This window comes from Carcharhinus amblyrhynchos, chromosome 4 (genome assembly GCF_965287045.1).
Source record: "Carcharhinus amblyrhynchos chromosome 4, sCarAmb.v2.hapA, whole genome shotgun sequence".
Taxonomy (NCBI): domain Eukaryota; kingdom Metazoa; phylum Chordata; class Chondrichthyes; order Carcharhiniformes; family Carcharhinidae; genus Carcharhinus; species Carcharhinus amblyrhynchos.
This window is the reverse complement of record NC_137327.1, coordinates 89,354,603-89,380,074: the sequence shown is the minus strand read 5'-3', so window position 1 is coordinate 89,380,074 and position 25,472 is coordinate 89,354,603. Positions and strand designations below refer to the sequence as shown.

The 25,472-nt window shown below is 41.1% G+C and overlaps 1 protein-coding gene across 1 annotated transcript in view; it reads left to right on the top strand.

Moving 5' to 3' along the window:
- The window catches only part of med12 (mediator complex subunit 12), a 181,741-nt gene that overhangs the window by 134,081 nt on the left and 22,188 nt on the right, over window positions 1–25,472 (top strand). The window contains exons 31-36 of the mRNA XM_080187507.1: window positions 2,547–2,658; window positions 17,303–17,392; window positions 19,543–19,652; window positions 21,659–21,794; window positions 23,096–23,257; window positions 24,559–24,915. Of these exons, the coding sequence (XP_080043633.1) occupies window positions 2,547–2,658; window positions 17,303–17,392; window positions 19,543–19,652; window positions 21,659–21,794; window positions 23,096–23,257; window positions 24,559–24,915 (967 nt within the window). The remainder of the gene's footprint in view (window positions 1–2,546; window positions 2,659–17,302; window positions 17,393–19,542; window positions 19,653–21,658; window positions 21,795–23,095; window positions 23,258–24,558; window positions 24,916–25,472) is intronic.

Sequence of the window (25,472 nt, the reverse complement as noted above, 5' to 3'; positions counted from 1 at the left end):
GCATTTGTACTTGTATCTGCATTGAAGAGTTCCCTTTCCCTATTCAGTTGGATAGTTGATGTGTTGCACCATTTTAAAATGCATCCATTGGATGTCAAAGTGTAAACTTAAATACATTATCATGCATCTTTTATTTGCACTCCTGGATAGCATAAAGTAAATTTTCTAGCTGATTGTCGTCCTGTTGACCTGAGCTCAGAATTTCTCCACTGATGTCAGTCCATTTCTTTTTCAGTTTCATATGGTTCGTGTTCCTTTTGAAATGTCTTGCCTCTTTCCTTTCAAGCTTCATGGTATGCCATCCTATATAGTCCTTCCTGTGTTCAACAAACTGAAGATTCATAAGAACATAAGAAATAGGAGCAGGAGTAGGCCATCTAGCCCTTCGAGCCTGCCCTGCCATTCAGTAAGATCATGGCTGATCTGTCGTGGCTCAGTTCCACATTCCCGCCCTCTCCCCATGACCCTTAATCCCCTCTCTTATCAAAAACCCATCAACCCGCGTCTTAAAAATATTTAGTGAGGTAGCCTCCACCACTTCAACGGGCAGAGAATTCCAGAGATTCACCACCCTTTGAGTGAAGAAGTTCCTCCTCAACTTCGTTCTAAACCTTTATCTTGAGGCTGTGCCCCCTAGTCCTACTGTCCTTTCTGAGCGGGAAGAGTCTCTCCACCTCTATCCTATCCATCCCATTCATCATCTTATACGTCTCAATGAGATCTCCCCTCATTCTTCTAAACTCTAACGAGTACAATCCTAGTTTATTCAGCCTCTCCTCATAGCTCAACCCCCTCAACTCCGGTATCAGCCTAGTAAACCTCCTCTGCACTCCCTCCAAGGCCAAAATATCCTTGTGTAAGTACGGCGCCCAAAACTGCACACAGTACTCCAGCTGCGGCCTCACCAATGCCCTATACAGCTGCAGCAAGACCTCCCTACTTTTATATTCAATCCCCCTCGCTATGAAGGCCAGCATCCCATTTGCCTTCCTGACCACCTGCTGCACCTGCAAGCTGGGTTTTTGCGACTCATGCACAAGGACCCCAAGGTCCCTCTGCACCATCGCTTGCTGCAGTTTTTCGCCACGTAAGTAATAATTCCTTACTTTTAACTGCAACTTACCTCGTTCTTCCCTTCCTCCCACAATTTGTAAACTTTCCAGATATAAGCATGGCAATACTATTTCCTTTGTCAGTGGTGTTCTATGCTGTAGACCTTGACCCTTCACCTGTAGGGTATTACAGTCCTTGGCCAGACCCCAAGTCATTGGTAATGTCCAGTTAGGGGCCAATTACGTTTTGTTTAAAGTTGGCCGAATTTGAGATTCAAGATATTTATTAAATTAAGAAATCCTCAAGATTTCATGGGTTTTGAATAAATAATAAACTTTACTATACAAGGTTAGAAAGATAAAATAATTTAAAATACCTATCATATACTTGCCCTGAATATTAGAATATTCACATGAAGTGCATGTGAATTAACAAACCACTGTGGTCAAACACACTGCAATTCACAATAAATGCCAAATGCAAGCAAAACAGATTTAGAGATTTCTCAACAACCCACCCAAACATTCGTAACACAGAAGTGATTGATCTCACTGAAACTTTGGGGGAAATGTTCCCGTCCTGCCTACCACAGGAATCGTAGCAAGGCGGGGGGACAGTGGGGGGAACCATGCAGAAGTCTGTTGACCTTGGGTAGGACTTTCCGGTTTTGGGGTGAGCAGGGCCAGAAAACCCTGCCTTCTGTGTTTCTTCACCTTCCATACTCTTGCTTTGGAAGTCATTCCAAAAGTATCTCTGACAGTTTCAAGTCCACCTTGCATGATTTCAATCTTACTTACTGAGATTCTATTCCCCTGGAGTACTGAATACACTTGAGCATCAACCAAGCACAATTTCAGCTCTTTGGCCATGCCAAGCTGAGCACCACAGCTCCAAAGGGGTACCTTTTGCATCTACGGCCCTAGCATACAGTCACCAACCTTTGGCTTCTTGGATCTTCAGAGCACTTTTTCAATTACCTGGGCTTCTCCTGAGCTCACTTCACTTAAAGTCTGCTTTTGTAGCCTTTTATCTGTTTGGAACTTGTTTCTATGCTTCTCTCTTTTCCTTACCTACAACCTGTTTCTATCCGTTGTCTCCCTGGGACACTTTGTCAGACCTCTCCCTGTCCTCCTCCCTCGTCCTCTACCTGAGACATGCTTTGGCAATGGCACCCAATCTCGTGATCTGGGATTTCGCACCTTTTTTCTCTACGTGCAGGTGTGCCAGATCTGTCCTATGTCTGAAGAATGTAAAGATGAAGAGCTGTGCATGTGCAGCCCACTCCTGGTCTGCACATACATGCAAACCCTGATGATTGTCAGGATTTGAAATTCAATTCTCTATCTGAATAGCACTAAATAATTTGTCATAAAAAAAGGCGTGAGAATTTAAGCACTCTGTTTAATAAGATGAAATTATTTGATATTACCAGTTGTAAACATTGCACGGGCATTAATATATATTTTATTTAATCTTTACTTTTCCCTCTCCAGTATGTCTCTACTGAGTCAACAGCCATTTCTTTCTCTGGTTTTGACATGCCTGAAAGGGCAGGATGAACAAAGGGAGGGTCTGCTCACTTCCCTTTACAGCCAGGTTCAGCAGGTAATGCATTCTCAGAATTTAGTTGTGGAAGCTTAAAGATCAATGAATTGCATATTAACAGGTGTAGGTGATGTCATTAAACTGGTGTGTTTGTCTCTTTGCCGTTCCATCAACCCATCTCATCCTTTCAAGTTCTAGTTTACCCCCTTCCCATTACAGCTTTATTAACCAGTTGAGCAAAATCTTGATTTAACATACAACAACCCTCAGATCCCTGCATCTACCTGCAACACTTCCCCCACTCCTCCCTAAAGTAAAATGAAACACTAGTTTAAATTGTGTGCTGAAATCTTGAAGTGGGATGCAAGGTCCTGACCCAGGGGCTGGAGCACTACCACCTGTGCCAACTTGATAACCTTTGAGTACCCAAACAGGGATTTCAGATGTGCAGTGTTTTTACCTTTCTACCAGTCTGTCATCTCAATTATTCAAACTCAACATATAATTAAATAAATTAGAGTTACAGTCAGTTGGAACAGGACCAAGGACAATAGGATTATAATGCAGCTATCAGAAAATTGAAAAAGTTCCCTTCCTCCAATTGTCTGCTGTTTTTTCTTTTATGATGTGGAGTTGCTGGCATTGGACTGGGTGGGCACAGTAAGAAGCCTCTCAAAACCAGGTTAAAATCCAACTGGTTTAAAATCCAACTGCTCCTTTCACTCACCTGATGAAAGATCAGCACTCCGAAAGCTTGTTATTTTTAAGCATTTTTCATACTGAAGTGTAGCTCCACAGGTACTGGAACCGATCTGTTATCTTAGCTTTTCTGCACAGCTGAGCTGAACAACAGACATCAGCAGCTTGTTAAATTGTGAGATATTGGCTAGCCAAATTCTGTTCATCAGTCATCTACACCATCTCTAGCTGGACAGCAATCAAGAGGTGATGCTTATGTCTATCAGTAGGAACAAGGATAGGCCATATGGTCCGCGCAAGCTAAGATCTTGGCTGATCTTCTACGTGAACTCTGCGTTTCTGCACTATCCTCGTTCCCTTGACTCCCTTCAGTATCAAAACTCTCATCAGTCTTGAATGCACTCAGTAACTGAACATCTAAAACCTTCTGGGTCAGAGTAACAAAAATTCAGAGCCCTATCTCATTCCAAAATTGACAACCCTTTATCCTGAGACTATCAGTATCTAGTTCCTGACTCCAGTCAAAAAGAGCAGTCTCTTGGCATCCATCCTATCAAGCCCTCCAAGAACTTTTATACATTTCAATAAGATCAACTTTAATTCCTCAAAATTCTGGAGAATATAGGCCCTTCTGCTTAATCTCACTTCATGGAACACTCCTCCCATCCCAAAAATCAATCCAGTGAACTTTTGTTGCACCCCATCTAAGGCAAGTATATTCTCCCTTAACTAAGGAAATCAATACTATATGCAGCACTCTGTATTCTCACCAAAGCTCAGTATATTTGCAATTAGATTTACTTACTTTTATACTCCAAATAGTTTGCAGTAAAAACTAACTGCTTGATTTTCCTCATCCCAATAATGGGCATTGTAACCACTTGGAGAACCTATTCTGGAGACAACATTGTCAAAGGATGTAATCTCCAGATCATTGGACTAAAAGAAGGTATACAGTAGGATTCCACAGGGGCCAGTTACAGCTTTTTCAATAAATATATTGATGACCAAGACTTCAGTGTACAGAGCACAATTTCCAAATTTGTAGATGGTATCAAATGTGGGACTATTAGGAACTGTGGGAAGGACATTGATGGACTTCAAGAGGATATAAACAGACTGATGGGATGGGTGGACAACGACAGATGAAATTTAATACTGTGAAGTGGTGCATTTTGGTAGGAAGAACAAGGAGATATGAAATAAAGGTACTATTCTAAAGGCAATTTAGAAACAAAGACAGGGGGATATATGTGCACAAATTATTCAATGTGGCAGGGTAGGTTGGGAAAGTGGTTAAAAAGAGACACAGGATCATGGGCTTTACAAATAGAGGCATAGAGTACATAAAGCAAGGAAGTTATGTTAAACTTGGATAAAGCACAGGTTCTGTTTCAGCTGGAGTAGTGTATCCAATTCTAGGCACCACACTTGGGGAAGAATGTGAATGCTTCAGAAGGGAAGCAGATAAGATTTACGGGAATGATTCCAGGGATTAAGGACTTCAATTGTGTGGATATATTAGAGAAGTTGAGATTGTTCTCCATTGGGAAAAGGTTGAGAGAAAATATAATAAAAGCGCTCCAAATCAAGAGGGGTCTAGACAAAGCAGTTAGAAACTTTTCCAATTGGCCGAAGAGTTAACAAGAGGTAACAGAATTATGGTGATTGGCAAAAGGGACCAAAGGCAGAATGAAAAACATTTTAATGCAGCAAATCTTTAGGATCTTGAATGCATTGCCTGTGAATTTGGTGGAAGCAGAATCAATTATGAATTTCAGAAGGGAATTGAATAAGCACCTGAACAGAAAAGCAATCCAGGGCTCCAGAGAAAAGAGAAGGGAAGTGACAAGCTAACTTGTATAATGTTGAGTCAGAATGAACTTGATAGACCAACTGGCCTCCTGCTATGCCATGGCAGTTCTATGGCTCTGTTGTGGGAAATTTACCACTTCGGAGTCAGACTTGGAGGTTAAACAAAACAGTTTTATTTCGGACAAAGCTTTGGGAGGAAGCTCTGGTACTCCATGGTATTTGGCAGCTACCTGCTCAACAATACAATGGTAGTTGAGCATCTTTTTATCTTTTAGACAATAGATAGTATGGACATTAGTCATTAACACATCGTTACAAGTTGAGTAGGCAGATATGGACATGAACAGTTAACACATCATTGTACGTGGAATGGATACATTTATGCAGTTATGTCCTCTATCAGTGACTGATTTTGAGATATACATTTATATATTTATGTCCCCATCAGTGGCTGATCTCATAAAACATAGAACACTACAGCACAAACAGGCCCTTCAGCCCACAAGTTGCGCCGATCACGTCTATACCTACTAAGCCATAGACCTATCTATGGCCCCCAATCCCATTAGATCCCATATACTCATCCAGAAGTCTTTTAAAAGACCCCAGCGAGTTTGTCGCCTCCACCACCACCGACGGCAGCCGATTCCATTCACTCACCACCCTCTGAGTGAAAAACTTACCCCTAACGTCTCCTCTGTCCTTGCTTCCCTGCACCTTAAATCAGTGTCCTCTCATAGCGACCATTTCAGCCTGGGGAAATAGCCTCTGAGAATCCACCCTATCTATTCCTCTCAATATCCTATAAACCTCTATCAGGTCGCCTCTCAACCTTCGTCTCTCCAGGGAGAAGAGTCACAGCTCCCTCAACCTATCTTCGTAAGGCATGCGTCCCAATCCAGGCAACATCCTTGTAAATCTCCTCTGCACCCTTTCAATAGCTTCCACGTCCTTCCTATAGTGAGGCGACCAGAACTGCGCACAGTACTCCAAGTGGGGTCTGACAAGGGTCTTATCTCATTACATTTATGTCCCCATCAGTGGCTGATGTTATTATCAAATTCATTGTTCTGAATCTACTCTTATATCAAGTCTTAAAGTGCCCCAGGTCTGACCAGTTCCCTGCAGCAATTCAGATTCTGCAGGTTTTAACTCTTTGTGTAACTGTCTGTGCCTAAAGTCAGTGCCTTTTAATGTCCCTTCCCAGAGTCCATTTTGTGTCCATCACTTTAATTTCACCATAACACCTCCCCCTTTTTGGTCAGGATTATTATTTAATAATCCCTAGACCAACAACAGCATCTTCACAGGTAGATATTCATCATCTTCTTTCCTTCTTTGTAGTTCTCGATGTCTTCAGAGGTTCCCATCATGTATTCTTCCTTGATGATTACGCTGGCTCCTGGTACATTTCGTGTCACTGTTGATCTACAACAGATATTAAGGCATCCAACAATTAGGCAACAGACGGTTAGAATTGCAAAGAGTATGATCAGTCCATGCATTAAATAGGATCCCCCCACTCGCCATTCCAGCCAGCTGCTCCCTTTCTTGGGTCCTTGTCTGAAATTATCAACTGTTTCCTGATGTTATTAATGACTTGGGTGATGTTATAGGATTCGTCTGTGACATGGGTTATGCATTTGTCTCCTATGATTGTACATAATCCTCCCTATTGTGCTAACTGGTCGTCTACTGCATATTGTGTCTGCTGTGCGTATAATCTCAGTTCAGCCAGTGCTTTTGATGTGCTGTTTCCCAGAAGTGATGTGCTGTTGTCCACAGACAATATGATTCCTTTTTTTTGCACAATTACTCCTGCTGCCAAACCCGCTCCACCCCGCCCCCCACCACCACCACCACATCAAGAGATAGGGCTCCAAGGAACCTGTATCCTAGTGATGATCCCATTGTGCCTGGGGTTTCCCAATCAGCACACAATTCTTAGCTCGGGGTTACTATCTTTCTCCGGATATGCCCCTTCTGAGGGCATACAACAGTAAGTGGTCCTGTTGTTTGTACTGCAGAAAGGATCAGGAGGGTTGGTGTTGCTGTCGTGTAGGTACCATTTGAAGAGGAATACAAATCCCTTCTTAGCCCAGTAGCATTTAGTGTCCTGATTATTAGCTTGTGTATGCTGCCAGTCGCTTGGTTTACTTGACTCCCTGTTTGATTCCACCACCTGGTAAGTATCAAATGGGTATATCCATTCGGCTGAGTTGACATGAGTCCCATTACACAGTCCACAAATGAGCTGCCTCCCCGCCCCTGGTTACATTCAGGCATTTCTGCTCATCACCGGTGCAAGAGGGCTAGATGGCCTACTCCTGCTCCTATTTCTTATGTTCTTAAGTAAACTGACCCCTATCTACCCGACAGTGCTGACAGACACACTGCGTTAGTACGCAGGAATCATTCTTGGGGACCAATGCATATGCACATCCCCATCCCTGCCCCATAAAACAAAGCAGATAGCTGGCACTATCTGAGCACGCTCTTCCTTTCACCCCTTTGAGCCCCCTGCATGCAGGATCTGTGGAATTTACAAGTACCACTTTGGAAGGAATAATAGTAAAATGGACTATTATTTAAACGGTGAAAAATTACAACATGCTACTGTGCAGAGGGACCTGGGTGTCCTTGTGAATGAATCGCAAAAACTCAGACTGCCGGTGCAGCAGGTGATCAAGAAGGCAAATGGTATGTTGGCCTTTATCGCGAAGGGGATGGAATATAAAAGCAGGGAGGTCTTGCTGCAATTATACAAGGTACTGGTGAGGCCGCAACTAGAGTACTGTGTGCAATTTTGGTCCCCTTATTTGCGAAAGGATGTATTGGCCTTGGAGGGAGTACAGAGAAGGTTCACCAGGCTGATACCAGAGATGAGGGGGTTAGCTTATGAGGAGAGATTGAGTAGATTGGGCCTGTACTCATCGGAGTTTAGAAGGCTGAGGGGTGATGTTATAGACACATATAAGATAATGAAGGGGCTAGATAGGGTAGAGGCAGCAAGATTCTTTCCACTTAGAAAGGAAACAAGGACAAGAGGACACAGCCTCAAAATAAGTAAGGAGGTCAGTTTAGAACAGAGTTGAGGAGGAACTTCTTTGAGGGTAGTGAATCTCTGGAATTCTCTGTCCGTTGAAGCGGTGGAAGCTACCTCGTTGAATATGTTTAAGTGACAGGTAGATAGATTGCTGATCGATAAGGGAATTAAGGGTTATGGGGATCAGGCGGGTAAGTGGAATTGAACCACTTTCAGATCAGCCATGATCTTATTGAATGGCGGGGCAGGCTCGAAGGGCTAGATGGCCTACTCCTGTTCCTATTTCTTATGTTCTTATGTTCCACACAACTTCCTTGTATACCCCTTTTGTATTTGCCAATTTGTCCCTTACAGGGTGCATCTGATGTATCTACTGCATGTAAGTCATGGGGGGCCCACCCAGTGGTGGCCACAAATAGGGCTTCTACAGATTGGGCTAATGGGTAACATAGAGTCCAATTCCTGTGCAAGTGTATATGAGCCTTGTAAAATAGGTTATCCTCTAGCCCAGTCAAGTTTACAGTCATGACAACACAAAGTAATACAGTTGCATATGCAACAAGCAAGTATCAGTCTTATTACTTAGTTATATTGTCAACCCAAATGCGTCAGTTATTCTTTCTTGCAGTCTTTTCCTCTTTTGGGGAAAGCAATCTGGTCGCTTTAATTCATTCATTCATTTCTTTGTGTAACTTCAGCTGAGTCCAATGTTTCCATTCAACTTTCCCTCTTAGGTCTAGACAGGCACAAGTGTCTCCATTAATTATAACTCCATATGCCCCATTCCATTTTGGTGCAAACCCTGGTTTTTTGGGTAACGTTTTTATTAGGACGCGAGTTCCTGCTGTTGGGATGTCAGGGAACATTTCAAGCTCTCTGTGCGTATCTTTCTTCCTGATTATCTTTTACTAATTTGTGCATTGCTTTTAGTTGGGCGCTTAGTTCCAAAACACATCTTCTGATTTTATCTTTTAGTGGACCTACATCAGTCCCACCTGTTATAATGCTTTCTGGTAATTGCATCGCCCATCCTCTCGTCAATTCATAAGGGGTTAATCCAGTTGTCCAGCTTGTGGTAGCTCTTAGTCTCATTAATATAGTGCGCAATACATTTTTCCTGATGTTGTATGGCTTTAGCTAGTGCATTCTTAAGTTTCCTATTCATATGTTCCACCATTCCAGAACTCTGGGTGATAAGGGATGTGGAATTTTTGTTTTATCCCCATCAATTGGCACACTGTTTCTGGTGAAGTGTGTCCCTTGGTCCAAATCAATTGTAGGGGTACTTCCCATCTAGGGATTACCTCTTCTGCCAATGTTCTAGCCACCTGGTGGCAGTAGAGTTTGTAGTAGGGAACGTTTCCACCCACCTGGTGAACTGGTCTATAATAACCAGACAATAGATTTTGCCATGGCATTGTGGTAGTGGTCCTGTGAAATCCATTTGCAGATGTTCCCAGGGTCCCTTTGGTTGGGGCTGGTGCCCCATTTTAATTTTTATGGGTCAACCAGGGTTGTGTTGTGCGCACATCACGCATCGGTGACAGTGCTGGGCTATGTCTCTTCCCATTCCTTTCCACCACCATTCCTTTTCTATACTAGTTATCATGGCCTCTCTTCCCACATGTGGGAATCCATGGTGTAGTTTCAATAGGGTGTTTTATATGCACTTTTGTGCCATTACCCTTATCTTCCTGTCTCCAGATGTTATCAGATCCTTTGAATGTACATTCCCTGTACCCTTTCCCTCCAGACCCTTTCCCTGTACATCCCACTTCCCCTTTTCCTCTTTCGAGGTATCCTCGTGTAAGCCCTAAATATTTATTTTGTCTCCTGTCTGTTTAGTTACTGCTTTTGGCAGCTCGCCAACAGTCCCCTGTTCTAAAACTAACTGTGCTGCTCTATGTGCAGCTTGGTCTCCTTTGAAATTTAACCAGTCTGGATTATCTCTTCCAGGCTCTTTCTGGTGCGCTTTAATTTTTATTACTGCGGCTTTTCGGGGTTTCTCACTAGCTTTTAACAATGCCTCAATTCTTTGTTGGTGTTTAATAGGAGTTCCTCCCGTGGTTATGAATGACCTTCTACCCCATGCTGTCACATAGTTGTGTATTACCCCGAATGCATACCAACTATCTGTATATATGTTTTCCGTTTTGCCTTCAAATAACTCTAATGCCTGTGTGAGTGCCACTAGTTCTGCCACTTGTGCGGATAGACCTCCGTCAATTCTTTCTGATCTTACTGTTTCTAGTTTGTCATTTACTACTGCCCACTCTGTCCAGGGTGATCCTTCCACATATTTGCATGAACCATCTACAAAAAGGGTCTCCTCAGCTGTTGTTAAAGGTACATCCTTTATCCTACCTTCTTCTACATCCATATCTGTATCCCCACAATTGTGTGGCTCTCCTGTTCTACAATCCCTTCTGCTGGGTTACTCCCTGTGTCCCTTATTGTTATTACGGATTTGCTTCGAGGTAGGAGGACAGCTTCCCGCTTAGCCCTTCTCATGTTTGAGACAGACCTTAGCTTTCCTGTGTTCAGCATTTCCACCAAGGTGTGTTTGGTGTGGAGGATTAGATTCCCTGTTGTTACTATTGGCTCGCTAAACTTTATGGCCCAGGCGGCGCAATCCAAGACAGCTATGTACCTTGGCAGTCCAGTGACTACCAGCCCTTCTGCAGTTGAATAGTAACCTATGGTTCTCCTTTTGTCGTCATGCTCCTGTGTTACCACTGCGGAATAGAACCCTCCCTCGTTACTACAATGGATGTGGAAGTCTTTATTGGAATCTGGTAACCCTAGTCCTGGGGCTGATATCAGATCTGTTTTTAATTTGTTGTAAGCCTCTTCCTGCTTGGGTCCCCATTCTACGGGATTTAAAGCTGGTTTTCCCCCTTTGACTAGTCTTTGTATAGGTCCTGCCAATTTTGTGAAACCCCAGATAAAACTTCGGCTATAGTTAAACAGTCCCAGCACCTTCCTGACCCTTCTTACAGTAACGGGCCGCGGCATTTGTTGTACTGCTGCCTTTCAGCCTGTTGGCATTTCTTTAAGCCCTTGGGATATAAATGTCCTAGGTACGGGACTTGCGTTTTCCTGATTTATGCCATTTTGGTGCTTACCTTCAACCCTGCGATATTTAGTTTAATGTTAGATATAGTGCTTCCTGATGTCCTGACTTAAATTCTGAAGCTATTAAGATATCATCTCCATATTGTAAGATCGTGCTACCCTCTGGCAGTTCTACCCTATTCAGGATGTCACTCGTTACTCGATGGAAGATAGCGGGGCTGTTGTGGAATCCCTGCGGTAGGCGAGTCCAAGTGTACTGTTTGTCTCCCACTGTAAAGGCGAATTTGTCTTGGGATTTGGGATTCAGGAGTAGGGACCAGAATCCATTGGCTATATCCAATATTGTGAATATTTTGTGCTCCTGTGACAGTCCATTTAGGAATGTCAAGGGGCTTGCTAATATGGAGTGCAACTTAGACGTGACTTTATTGAGTCTGGCGTAATCTATCGTGAGCCTATAGCTTCAGTCAGGTTTGCTCACCGGCGAGGTTGGGGAGTTAGTGGAATTCGTGGTTTCCCTCAGAATTCCTTTTTCCAATAACCCTTTGACTATCTCCACTACAGCTTTCCCTGCTTCAGGTTTTATTGGGTATTGTCGGTGGGGCTTATGTTCCAGTCCAGATACCTTTATTGGGTCTATTTTAATTAAGCCGGTATCTATCTTGTTTTAGCCTGTACTCCAGGGATGGAGGCACAGATGGCCCCGAACCCTCCTGTCTCTAATTCCCAATTTCTAGTGGTGGCTGTGGTCACCTTAATAGTTTCAAGGTGACTTATGAGTTTCCCTGTTCTAGTTTTCCAACCATCCTGCCTTGGCCAGATTAATTCTCCCTTTGCACAGTCTATCAAAATCTCTCATTCTTTCATCAGATCATTTCCCATTACTGTACCCTTGTTATTTTTACACACACAGAATCTCATCGGTGTACACAAATTTTTTATTTTTACTAACGTGATCTCGCTCAGGTATGTGGGTGTTTTGTTCCTTCCTATCCTGATTAGGTAAATCATTTTACTTGTAAGTGGGTAAGGGTAGGTCAGTGACAGATATGGATGCTCCTGTGTCCACCAGCACTCACATTACCTGCCCCCTACTAGTGCAGACACATAAACCCTTCCCTCCTACAAAGAACAAAGAACAACACAGCACAGGAAGCAGGCTCTTCGGCCCAACGAGCCCGCGCCGCCATTTTAGCATTGAGTGCCCTCCTCTACCCATGACCTTTGTCTACACCTATTGGGGAAGATTAAGGGAATACTAATTTAGGGACAATTTGTTACACCCATCAGCCTTAGAGCTTGTTTTTGGTATGTGGGAGGAAACCGGAGCACCCAGAGAAAACCCACGCAATCACGGGGAGAATGTGCAAACTCCTGCAGACACCGGCCCAAATCCATGTATCTGTACAGCAAACAGTGATAGTCACTGAGCTGTCATGTTGCCCGTCAGATGGTCCAGTTCAAGCGTACACTAATGACGTGAAGCACTAGGCAACTCTCGAAGCAACATCCAAGAGCAGTCCCTGCACGACCCACCGCATGTATGCCCCTTCTTACCCTTATGAATGGGGGTTGCAGACCATCAATCTTGCTGACCTCGGAGATTCCTTGGTTCCTCCAGTTCTGCTGTGGTCATGGATTGAGCACACTGCTCCTGTGTGTCCATTTTTATGACAGTGAGTGCAATGTTTCCCACTGCTTCCAAATTTGTTTCCTCTCCTTGGGATCCCACAATCCCTTGCAAAGTGCCCTTGTCGGCCACAATTGTGGCATGTCAGTTTGGACTTAGTTCCGTTCCCGTTACCATAAGCGGCTACTCTGTCTAGCCTTTCTCTTGTCTGGGATTTTTCCTCTCCACTCCTGGTATGCCAGTAGTCCATTCTACCAGTTCATCATAATCTTGGGACATAATCACTCATGTTTTTAGGATGGTTTGGTGAGCACTAGAGAGCCAATCCTTGAAAGCCTGGATGAACACTCGATCCCCACGGCCGGTGTTTCTTTGCCCTGAGCATTCCTGGTATACTTGGAACAACCGTTCCCCTTACTTAGAAGCTCCTCTCCCCTTTAGCTGCAGTTAGTAGGAGCATTTCCTAAAACTCTCTGAATTTCTGTTTTAAACTGGGTGAAGGGTGCCTGTTGGGCATCTATTTCTGCTGTTAGGGGGACTACATGTGTCCAGCTTCCCCTACTATAATCTTGTGCTGGAGGAGTGGCGGTCCACTTGCTACCTGTCTCCACTTATTCACTGGACAGGCTGCCCTGACCAGTTGGTGTATGTCTCTCAAATGTAGTTGGTTCTTACCCACGTTGTATCTAATTCTTCCCAGAATTTAGTGTTTGGCCTTCTAGGTTGTAATTTATCCAGGGAAGCCATTATCTGCTGTCTTTCACCTGGGCTGAATGGTTTATAATTTGCTGTTGGCTGCGCATCTGTTTCCCCTTGGGTTACTGGAGCTAAGTTGTGTTCTAGTGCTTCCAACTTCTCTGGAGAAGTGATTGGTCCCTGTTGTGTGGACTCATAAGGAGGTAAAGGAACAGTTTCCCCTCCCCGTCGATTCTCTTCTAACACTTGATTTTGTTTCTCCAGTTCTCTTATTCTGGATTTTAACTCTCCAGTCTTCTCTTTATCTTCACTCCACTTTTTAGTAGAGGCGACTACTTGTTCAGTTAGTCCTGCTAATTAATGTACTAATAATAACCTGGCCTTCTTTGTCTTGTTTCTCTTTTCCCAATCTATCCACTTTCTCTGCTGTTCTGAGGTCTGAGAAGCACCCTAGCTATCCCTTTGCACCCTCTTTATTAACGCTCGTGTGTCTGTCATGTACACTCCAATAAGAGATCCTGGAGATAACTTCTTTATCTGCCATCTCTCAGACTTCACTACCCCCAGTCACTATTGCCTCCATGGCAATGTGTTTTAGGCTATGATTGCTTCCTAGAAATGTATGCTCTCTACCGAAGGGACTTCACTACCCCGGGCCACTATTACTACTCTAGCACCGTGTTTCATTACCGTTTCAGTTTATACTCTCAGCTCCACTATGCTGCCTCGGCAATGTGTTTCTGTACCAGAGTTCGGCTCTCGGTCAGAGTTGATCAGCTCCTTTCCTGCACCACTTTACAACATTGACAATCCAGTACCCAACTGTACAAACTTTCATGCAAACAGGTGGCAACTCTGCATTTGTTTGCCACGATGTGGAGATGCCGGTGTTGGACTGAGGTAAACACAGTTAGAAATCTGACAACAGCAGGTTAAGTCCAACTGATTTATTTGATAGTAAACTCAAGCTTTCGGGGTCTCTCCCTTTGTCAGGTGGATGGAGAGCTCTGGCCTCAGACAGAGCATATAACAGCACAGACAGTTTACAGTTTACTGATTAGAATGCGAGTCTTTACAACTAACCTGCTATTCAAGTCTTAAAGAGGCCACCACTGTGAGTGGAAAGAGCATTAATCACAGGTTAAAGAGATGTGTATTGTCTCCAGACAGTACAGTAAGTGAGGTTTTGCAAACCCAGGCAAGTCATGGGGGTTACAGATGGTGCGACATGAACCCAATTTGTAACCCCCATGACTTGCCTGGGTTTGCAAAATCTCACTTACTGTACTGTCTGGAGACAATACACATCTCTTTAACCTGTGCTTAATGCTCTTTCCACTCACGTTGTTGGCCTCTTTAAGACTTGAATAGCAGGTTAGTTGTAAAGACTCACATTCTAATCAGTAATCTGTAAACTGTCTGTGCTGTTATATGCTCTGTCTGAGGCCAGAGCTCTCCATTCACCTGACAAAGGGAGAGACCCCGAAAGCTTGTGAGTTTACTATCAAATAAATCGGTTGGACTTTAACCTGCTGTTGTCAGATTTCTTTCTTTGTTCACCACTATAGAGTTTGATGTTAACCAACCTTTGCCACTTATGCTTCACAATCCTGAGTGCCCTTCAGGGTCCTGACCTTCATGTGGGGGATTTCTCCACTTAACAGCCAGTCAAAGGCTGCGCGTATGAGACAGGCAGTTCCTTGTCCTCTAGTTGGTCAGCACAATAACAGTTACTTATCTCTATACCATCAGCAGTTAGTACTTATCTTTATAATACCATTTTAAAAAAACCCTTAATTTTAACCCCTTTTAAACTGCATTATTGACCTCGTCTGACTCCCACAGATTCAGTGATCTCTACCCCGGCTTTCTGATCATGGCCAATCAATCAAACTTACCAGCAATGAGATCCTTGCCGACTACACCAATTATTGTGGGAAAATTACCACTTCACAGTCAGACTTGGAGATTCAACAAAACAGTTTTATTTCGAACAAAGCTTTGGGAGAAAGCACTGGTACTCCGCAGAACTTAGCAGCTACCTTTTCAACTACACAATGGTAGTTAAGCATCTTTATACCTTTTAGACAAATAGTACGGACATTAGCCTTTAACACATCGTTACAAGTTGAGTAGGCAGATACGGACGTCGACAGTTAACACATTGTTACAAGCAGACAGGTACAGACATGGACAGTTAACTCATCATTGTACGTAGAATAGATACATTTATGCAGTTATGTCCTCTATCAATGACTGATTTTGAAACATACATTTATGTCCTCATCAGTGGCTGATCTTGTTACATTTATGCATTTATGTTCCCATCAGTGACTGATCTTATTATCAAACTCATCGTTTTGGATCTGCTCTTATCTCAAGTCTAAAAGTGTCCCAGGTCTGACCTGTTTCCTGCAGCAATTCAGATACTGTAGGTTTTAACTCTTTGTGTAACTGTCTGTGCCCAAAGTCAGTGCCTTTTAATGTCCCTTCCCAGAGTCCATTTTGTGTGCCAGGTAACCATTTTGTGTCCATCACTTTAATTTCATCATAACAGCTCAAACATGTAACCTCCCAGTCTCTCTGGTTCCATTGAACAGTGCATTTTCTCCTGGGTAATCAGGATAATCCCAAGTTGAAAAGATGTGATTTACCTCCCTGATCTTCCAACTTTAAAAAGTCTGACATAGTAAGAAACCACATGCTAATGCTGTTAATGTAATGCTCAGGAACAATGTTGTATTAAGAATATAAGACAAGATACAGAGCAAAATCTGACATTGTTATAGACAACTAAAGATCCTGTGCGCTTATGCCTGGTATTAGAGTGTAATATCTCTCCGAAGCCTGTTTGTTGTTTTCCAAGAAAAGTGTGTCTTGTCAGCCATTGTCAAGGAACCAAACTTAAGAGTAAATGTGTAATACAAAAGTTGCATCTAAGCTGGGTATAACAACTTTAGAATCTTATTTTGCCCTAGAAATTGATGGTATTTGCCTCAGTTATGTTGATTACCTGCTCCTAAAACCATTCTCTTTTGAAATGTTGCATGAGTTCCAACACTATCTACTGCCTCAACTAAGTGGACATTTTCATGTATGAGCCAATAGAGTGAGTAACTGTAGAGTGCAATACAACTAAGTCAGATTTTGTCTTTACTCAATGTCCACACATAAGCATTTTCTAGTAGGACAATGATTAAGAGTGTAAATTCTGCCTCCTTAACCCATTCTTCTCTTTTCCTTTATTGGAAGATAATGAAACTGAGTATAACAACTCCATCACCTTGACAAATACACTCTAATTAGTAAAGAATAGAAATTTGAATTGGACATATTACTGGTTTGTATGGCTGTACAAGAGCTCTATCTACACTGGACTTGATTGAATTTGAAGCCTTGAAGAATTAAATTCAAGTTTAGTGCAAATAGCTTCACCAGTACTAGAGAATGAAAACATGAGGATTGATGTTATGTGGAAAGTTTAAAGATTCTAGATGAACATTCTGATGTAAAGGTTGCACTCAAACCCTCAAATAATGCTGTGTCACTACAGGTGTCAGTGTGAAGATATTTAATTTCCTCTCTTTTGAGCTTATAACTCCCTACTGAAACTGCTGTGTTCTCTTTTGGTATTGTTATCAGTATCAGACATACTGACAGCAAGTTTCTTTGTTGGAAGAATGATGCTGGCTAATTGACCACCAAAAGATAGTTCCGGTAATTGTACTATTTATCTTTTTTAGATTGTAACAAACTGGCGTGAAGATCAGTACCAGGATGACTGCAAAGCCAAACAGATGATGCATGAAGCACTGAAACTTCGCTTAAATCTTGTAAGGACTGTTTAACAAGAAAATAATTTAAGCACGTTGTCTTACTGGGGCAATGGCCTCGTTCTGATTCCTCGTACTCATTCACTTTCTCTCCAGTTCACATTTGACCACTGTTTCTTTTCATTCCATTCCTCCTTCCTTATATTTCTCATTTCGTTTCCCTTACAATTATTTATGTAAATAAGATTATCATTTGACTGAAAAAAACGACTTGCATTTATTTTGTAATAATTTTTAATCTCCATGCTCCCAACCTGAGGAGAGGGCCTCGGCCAGGCAATAACGACCCAGTCAATGGGCATGTTTTGCTCAGTGATAACTAAGACATGGTTATTGTTTATTGTTTTGGGGAAAAGGCTTCCATATACAAAAACATCATTTTTACCACCACCTATCTTTCTATATGCTGTAAAACTCCAAACTTTAAATGTAATGCTTTTCTAACTAAATTTTCTGGAGAAAAAAATGGGTTGAAAGTCCTAAAACTAGCTTTGAGTTTTTCTTGCTTCCTATTTAACTATAAATTTGAGTTTTATAAGTCTGTTTTCAAAATGAACTTATTTGTGAATGATTTCCACGTGTTCGGATCTAAGTGAGTAATGAGCAGTGGCTCATAGCCAGGATGTGTTATTGGATCATCCAACGTGACACTGGAGTATAACAGAATGTTATATTCTTTGCAATATTTTCACTATCAAAATTATTGCATTGAAAAATATCAAATATATAGTTTGTGTTGATGAAATAATTTTGAATAGATCTTTGCAGCAGCCCCTCCCCCACCACTTCAGAAAATTAGATGTTGGTTACATTGTAAGATTCAGTATTGGTAACTGTAGCATAGCTAAACTAAATTGCTAACAGTCTGCTGCATCAAAATCATCATGAACTCAGTAAAAGCTTAATTACAACTGTCAATATCTTGACATACCTGAAAGTTGCTTAGTTACAATATAACAGTGACGTTTATTAGTCCTGAAGGAAACAATGTTTTAGTGAATTGTAAGTTTCAAATTTATTTTCTGTTCATCATTAAAAAGCTTCTACTAATAAGGCTAACTATTATAAGCAGAAAATGACTACAATCGTGACATCAAACAATGCTTCTCTGCTTGGAAACAAAATGCTGGCACTACTGAGCATATCAGGCAGAATCTCTGGGAAAAAAGCAGAGTTAATATTTCGGGCACTACCTGAAATGGTAACTCTGTTCTTCTCCACAGGTGCTGTCTGACCTGTCAGGTATTGCCATGTTTCTCTGCTTTTAGTTTTAAGATTTTCAACATCTGCAGTATTTTGCTTTTGCCCTTTTTGTGATGCTTTGTGGTCACCTGTGCAACATGCTTACAGGTATTCAGGTCACCTGAATGAGTAGGTGACTTAAAGTGTGTCAGGATAGCAATTGGCTCTGCTTAAAAGATGCAATACCCAGTAACCATCAGTCATAGGACTGTCTTATGCTAAGGCTGCGAGATTCAAATTGAAGTCCAAATGCTCAAATGCTTGCTTATTGAAAAATTACCATCTTGCATTCATATTCAGCAAGCATTAGTATTCTGTCCTTTCTGATGGTCTGGTGTTTAGTTTTTGGTTGATATAGTTTAAATTTTTGATAAATGTGCACAATTTACCAGCAAAAAGTATCACATTCAAATACACTATTAAGTTTAAGACTCCACCTCAAGTCCTACTATTCATGAAAATATTGGCTCTTGCAGGACTGTTTAAAACTGTCTGGGAGGTATCACAGGCCTTGGATCAATTATTCACGTCACATTAATGAGCTAGGCTGGCCGATCAATTATGATAACTTCCTACAGTTGTACAAATATCTCTGTAAAATACTGGTTTACAAAGTCTACCATGGCGAATTGACTCAATCACGAGCCCCCAGTGTTACATTTGCAAATCAATTAAATCCAGGCACAGTTTATTTTCTTGCAGAATCCACCCCAAGGTAAAATGTACTTTAACAGGAAGAAATAAAAGATTGTGATTGTATTTTCAAATAAATTGGAACATAATGTTTTTGGGGAAATGAATTTTAAATTGAAATGTCAGTCAATGCTGAGTTACTCAGCATTGAAGGCAGATAGTTTGTTTAAAGGATGATCACTAATTGTGTTTTTTGTTTCTGATTTACTTTTTAGGTGGGTGGGATGTTCGATACTGTCCAACGTAGCACACAGGGGACCACTGAGTGGGCTGTCCTTCTCTTGGATATAATCAGCAGTGGAACTGTTGATATGCAGTCCAACAAGTATGCATTAAAGTTACAAATGTTGTTACAAGCATTAGTATCCTTTCTCTCTCACTTTTTCTTGCACACACCAATGTGTAATTTATGAAGCATGTAGGTTGTTAACGTTGCATTAATCAAACATATAATTGGCTTGAAGAGGTGTCATTTATCTGATGCTCCATAATAGACCAATGAATGAAGTCAGAGAATGTGGAGTCAGGGAACATGAGGTACAATGGTTTGCCAGCTGACTTCAAGATAGAGTTGGAATAAAGGGTAATTATGCAGGGTAGTTGAAGGTGAGGGTGATGTTCCATAAGAATCAGAGCTGCGACCACTGCAGTTCACAATTTACATCAGCACTTTGGAATCTAAAACTTCATTTCTAACTTTGCAGATGACACTAATTGGGGGATAGTCAATGCTGAGGAGGACTACAATAAATTGCAGGGCAGCATTAATAAACTTGCAAAATGGGAAAATAATTGGCAAATGAAGTTCAATGTAGATAAATATGAGGTATTGCATTTTGGTTGGTAGAATAGAGAAATCACTTATTTGTTAAAAGGTGCAAGTCTTGGTTGGGTAGCAGAGCAAAGGGATCTCTGAATAGAAATGCATCAAGCAGTAAGAGTTATGCCACAGCTAAAAAAGGCGATAAGAAAAGCAAACCAACTGCTAGACTTCATTTCTAGAGAGATAGAATGGGAAATAGGGAAGTTATTCTGAACTTGTATCAAACCTTGATTAGTCCATATTTGGAGTGTTATGACACATTTTGATTGTCATATATGAAGAATATAGAGATACTGGAGAAGATGCAAAGAGGATTTGTAAGGGTGATACCGGAAATCTGTGGATTTACAAATCAGGAAAGGACTAATAAATAAGCTGGGTTCCTTTCAAGGGAGTGAAATAAAGGAGATGTATTTAAGAGGAAATTAGACGAGCATGTGAGAGAGAAGAGTTGCAATTAAGATGAGAGGAAGCTTGAGTGGAGTATAAACATAAGGATCAATTGGCTGGGTTGAATGGCCAGTTTCTGTGCCATTTGTAACTTTGTGTAAGGGATGATCTCGTCGCTAAAATGATGAGTGCAGAAACATTTTAAACTAAATTCCTAAGCTCATGGCATCATTTAAACATAAATGTGGAGACGCTGGTGTTGGACTGGGGTGGGCGCAGTAAGAAGTCTTAGCACCAGGCTAAATCTCTTTCATCAAGTGACTCAGCGCTCCAAAAGCTCCTGATTCCAGATAAACCTGTTTGACTTTAACCTGGTGTTGAGACTTCTTATCATTTAAATATTTAGCAAAGTAATGGATTTTAAAAAAGGCATTTTGTAAATGTCTTGTTGCTTATTAGAGTATTGATTGATTGCTATTGGTAATTTATATTTCGGATTTATTTTTTAAATTATGTAACTAGTAGATATAGTGGATTACTATTTTGTGTAAAGCAATGGATTGTGTTTATTGAGCAGTAACTTGGAATGAAATGCAATCAAGCAGGTGCTCCAGTAATAGTTTTGAATGCTTGATTTTTTTTTGAATGGCAATAAAAACAAACTAGTATTGTTAGTTGTGAGAATGCAATTACATTGAGCTGATATCCAGCATATGATGTGCTTCCAGGAGTGTAGCTACAAATATATTTGGTGTGACATGGGCATGAGTACAATTTTGATTGTCAATTTCAGACTTGGTTGCTGAGCTTCAATGGCAGCTGAGCAAGTTTAATTTGTGAGTGCCTGAGTCACACAAGCTATAAGACACCCTCAGCCCTGAGGTTTGTTTCATCTCTGCTTTGTGCTGAATTAGTTGCAATGTGCTGGAGTAAAGGTGCTACAATTGGTCTTCAGATTCAGGGTTACAAGGTTGAAAACTTGTCTTGGATTTTTACCCCTAATTTCTTTTTTTTGTAACCATTGGTGTTCATGTGTTCAGTTCATCTGATGCTAACACAATGTATGTATATGTTGCTGCAAAGTGCCTTTGAGAGTAAAGAGCTGTCTTGTTTCCCAGTGAGCTGTTCACTACAGTCCTAGATATGCTCAGTGTGCTGGTTAATGGGACTCTGGCAGCAGACATGTCAAGCATCTCACAGGGCAGTATGGAAGAAAACAAGAGAGCCTACATGAACCTTGTAAAGAAACTCCGGGTAAATAGTGTTTCTTCTTTGTTCTTAAGCGTCTTATTTCTTAGATAGAAATAGTTGAAAACATTTACGCAAGATCACAAGATTATTATGGATGAAGAAAGCAAATGAGCATTTTCTAACTGATCATAAAGAACCTTCAGTTCTTTCAAAGCATTCAACTGTTTATTCATTGATTCCAGGGTGCTTAACTCCATTACATTCCAAGTCTGTCGTATGTTGGTCACTCTGTGATGCATGACATCCTGAAATTGTGCTTAGCTGGTCTAAAGCTGCACTGTACCTCTTAGTTCTATTGTTGGTTTAATTTGTATTTGTGTTTTTTTAAATACTTATTACTATTTTACCTATACCCCTTACACAATGACTTTTTAACACTGCAGACCTCTTACATTCTATATAACTATCCTCTCAAAGTTTAAATCAATCTCTACGCTCTTCTCTGAGGCACCTCCAGGCTTTGTATGTTCCTCGTATCCAATTCTGGTCACAATATTTAAGGCTTAGCTTGATTTGATTACTGTATATTTTAAACATGAGTTCTAAGTGCAAGATGTACATCTTAATTAAATTTGTTTCAGAGTTGTGTAGCAGTACTTTTGATGAACAAAACTTAATATTGTTTCCAGTATCTGAGTAACAAAAGGATATACTCCTATTCTGGTGTCCACATATCACTCCCTGACTAAAACGTCGATAGGTATCTTACAACCAGCTCTTCAGATTTGTAAAAACATGCAAAAGTAGATGTGCAGGTGGCTTTGAATGCTTTATTTTCTAATGTTTCCTGCTTAGCCCCTCTGTTTCCCTCGGTCTCTGAAAGCTGTGGGGGAAAAATACATATCCTGCAATTAGCAGAGCATTTTAGAAAATGAGCCATATCTGCCACTGTGGCAAGATATAAAGTGGTGAAACAAAAATGCTGATAATGCACAATTGATGAATCAGCATTTGAAAAACGTCATGTTTTGGGTATTCTGAGTTTGATACTTTCCCTTCCTCTTTGACTTTCATAGGTTGATTCCCTAATCAAGAGTTTCTAGCAAAAAGTGTTAGTCATGATTGCAGACCTTGATTTTCTAAATTAACTAAATTGATGCAAAGCCAAATCTGAGATTTCCTAAATAACGTTGCAGCACTCTTGGTTTGGAGCATCATGTCGTGGAATTTCAGACTTCAGAATTAGTAGTTTTTATTTTTACATTTAAAAATGTAGTCAGGTGCATACATGCAAGAATGGTTTTCTCTCCTTTTGTTTCTCCCATGCAGTTATAATTTTATTTTCCTTTTTATAATTGGCCTAGAAAGAGCTTGGGGACCGACAGTCAGAAAGTTTAGAGAAGGTGCGACAGTTGTTACCACTTCCCAAACAGACAAGGGATGTCATCACTTGTGAACCCCAAGGCTCTCTGATTGATACCAAAGGAAACAAGATTGCTGGGTTCGATTCAATATTCAAGAAAGAGGCAAGTATTTGATTACCTGACAGTGCTGATATTCCATTATAAAGCGTGGAGGTTAAAGATTTCTGCTGAACCAGCATCAAGGTTTCCTGCAACAAAATGATCACTCTGCTGTTTTTTATTTTGTCCTGATGGGGCAAAGTATGATACTATTGTAAGAGGGAGAGATGAATAACAGAACTGGGATTGCAACTGGTTCATTGCCAGATAATACGTGATTCATTGTGGTGCCCGACCTAAGTTTCTTGTATGTTGGAGATATTAAGAATTGAATAGGCATTGTGTGTAACTTGTAGGTAATTAGGGTGTTATGACTTTCAAAGGTTTCAGCACTATAAACCTCAATGATCAATCCTACCTTTGGGCTTACAATGTCACATTTGATAACAGCAACGTACGTGTTTTTAATCCGGTAGGAACCAGGGTGAAAATCCAGCACCTGTACTGCTGTACATTAGGGAAGTTAAAATGTAATGACAGGATAAATCACAAAACAAGAAGTCACATTAAGCTTAGCTTATAAAAACCTGAAAGTTATTGGAGGAACAAAAGACTTATAAAAGCATCCTTAGTACATGCATCTTCATTTACACTTTTAGTCATAACTATTATATCTTCTATGCTCCTGTCTGGTTGTACCCTGAGCTGTGACATCCTTTGCGATATCCTGCAATATTAAAGCTCAGAACTAGAAATTAAGTTGTGGGCCTGCACTCATTTTCTTAGTCTAACAATGAATGAAATCTTGAACCACGTTGTCGTCGTCAGAGCAATGATGGATGCTATTTACAGTAGTGTAATACAGGCATCAATATCGCTAGATCCATCAGAGTGGAATCTATACTGAATCAATTCACACTGACATATTTTGCAACTATTCCCAGAAGGATCAAAATACTTAATTTCTTCCAGTTTACCTGTCCCCTCTGTGGTATTGGACCCCTGTGTTGGCTTTCTGCTATCTCAGTCAACTTGACCTAAGTGCAAATGGCTGTTCTGGCAGGGACCCATCATGGGCTAATCTGATGCTGAAAATATACCTATGAACATAATCTTGGCATTTCATTGCTACCAATCAGAAAGGGAGGAAAGACCTATTTTGTTCTTCTGTCCCAAAATCTATCAAAAAATTATTGATTAGTATTGTTCCTGTTCTGGAAGTCATTTTAATAGTAGTTTTATTTTCAATTTTAATTCTAGACTTTAAGTTTTATTATGTATATACTGGTGATTTTTTTTTTCCCCTCATTTCATTAAAAAAAATGTACTGCATCTGCTTACATTTGTTCTTTTTCATGCTGTAGGGATTACAGGTCTCCACTAAACAAAAGATTTCACCTTGGGATGTGTTTGAAGGGATGAAGCACTCTGCTCCTCTTTCTTGGGGATGGTTTGGAACAGTTCGTGTTGATCGCAAGGTAACCAAATTTGAGGAGCAGCACCGGCTTCTGTTGTACCACACACACCTGAAACCAAAACCACGCAGTTACTACCTAGAACCACTGCCACTCCCTCCAGAGGAAGAAGAACCACCTGTGCCAATCATTCCAGAGCCAGAAAAAACTGCTACAGAACCGCCAAAGCTGGAAAAACCTAATACTACTGAAGAGAAGAAAAAGAAACCACCCAGGAAGAAGCGCCAGCCTCCTAATAAAACAGAGGTGAGCTAGAAACAAATTCCTGATTAAAGCTAGCTATTTAAGTTACAGTAAATACTGGTGTACTTGTTACTATATCTATCTTTCATGGAATATGGGCTTCACTGGCAAGGCCAACATTAATTGTACTTGAGAAGGTGGTGGTGAGCTGCCTTCTTGAACCACTGCAGTCTTTGTGGTGTAGGTACAACTAGCCTTCTAGGTACTAGTGGTCGCAGGTTTGGAAGGTAATGTCGATGGAGCCTTGGTGAGTTTTTGCAGTGCATCTTGTAGATGGTATATATGTGTCAGCTGTAGAGGGTGTGAATATTTTGAGTTGGTAGATGGGGTGTCAATCAAGTCAGCTGATTTGGCTAGCAAGTGTTGAGTTTCTTTTGAGTGTTGTTGGATCTGCTTTCATCTAGGCGAGTGGAAGATATTTTATCATAATTTGACTTGTCCCTTCTCAATGATGAGTGGGCTTGGGAGTCAGAAGATGAATTATTTGTTGCAGAATGCCCAGCCTCTGACCTCTTATAGACACTATTTAGATGACTATTCCATTTAAGTTTCTGCTCCGT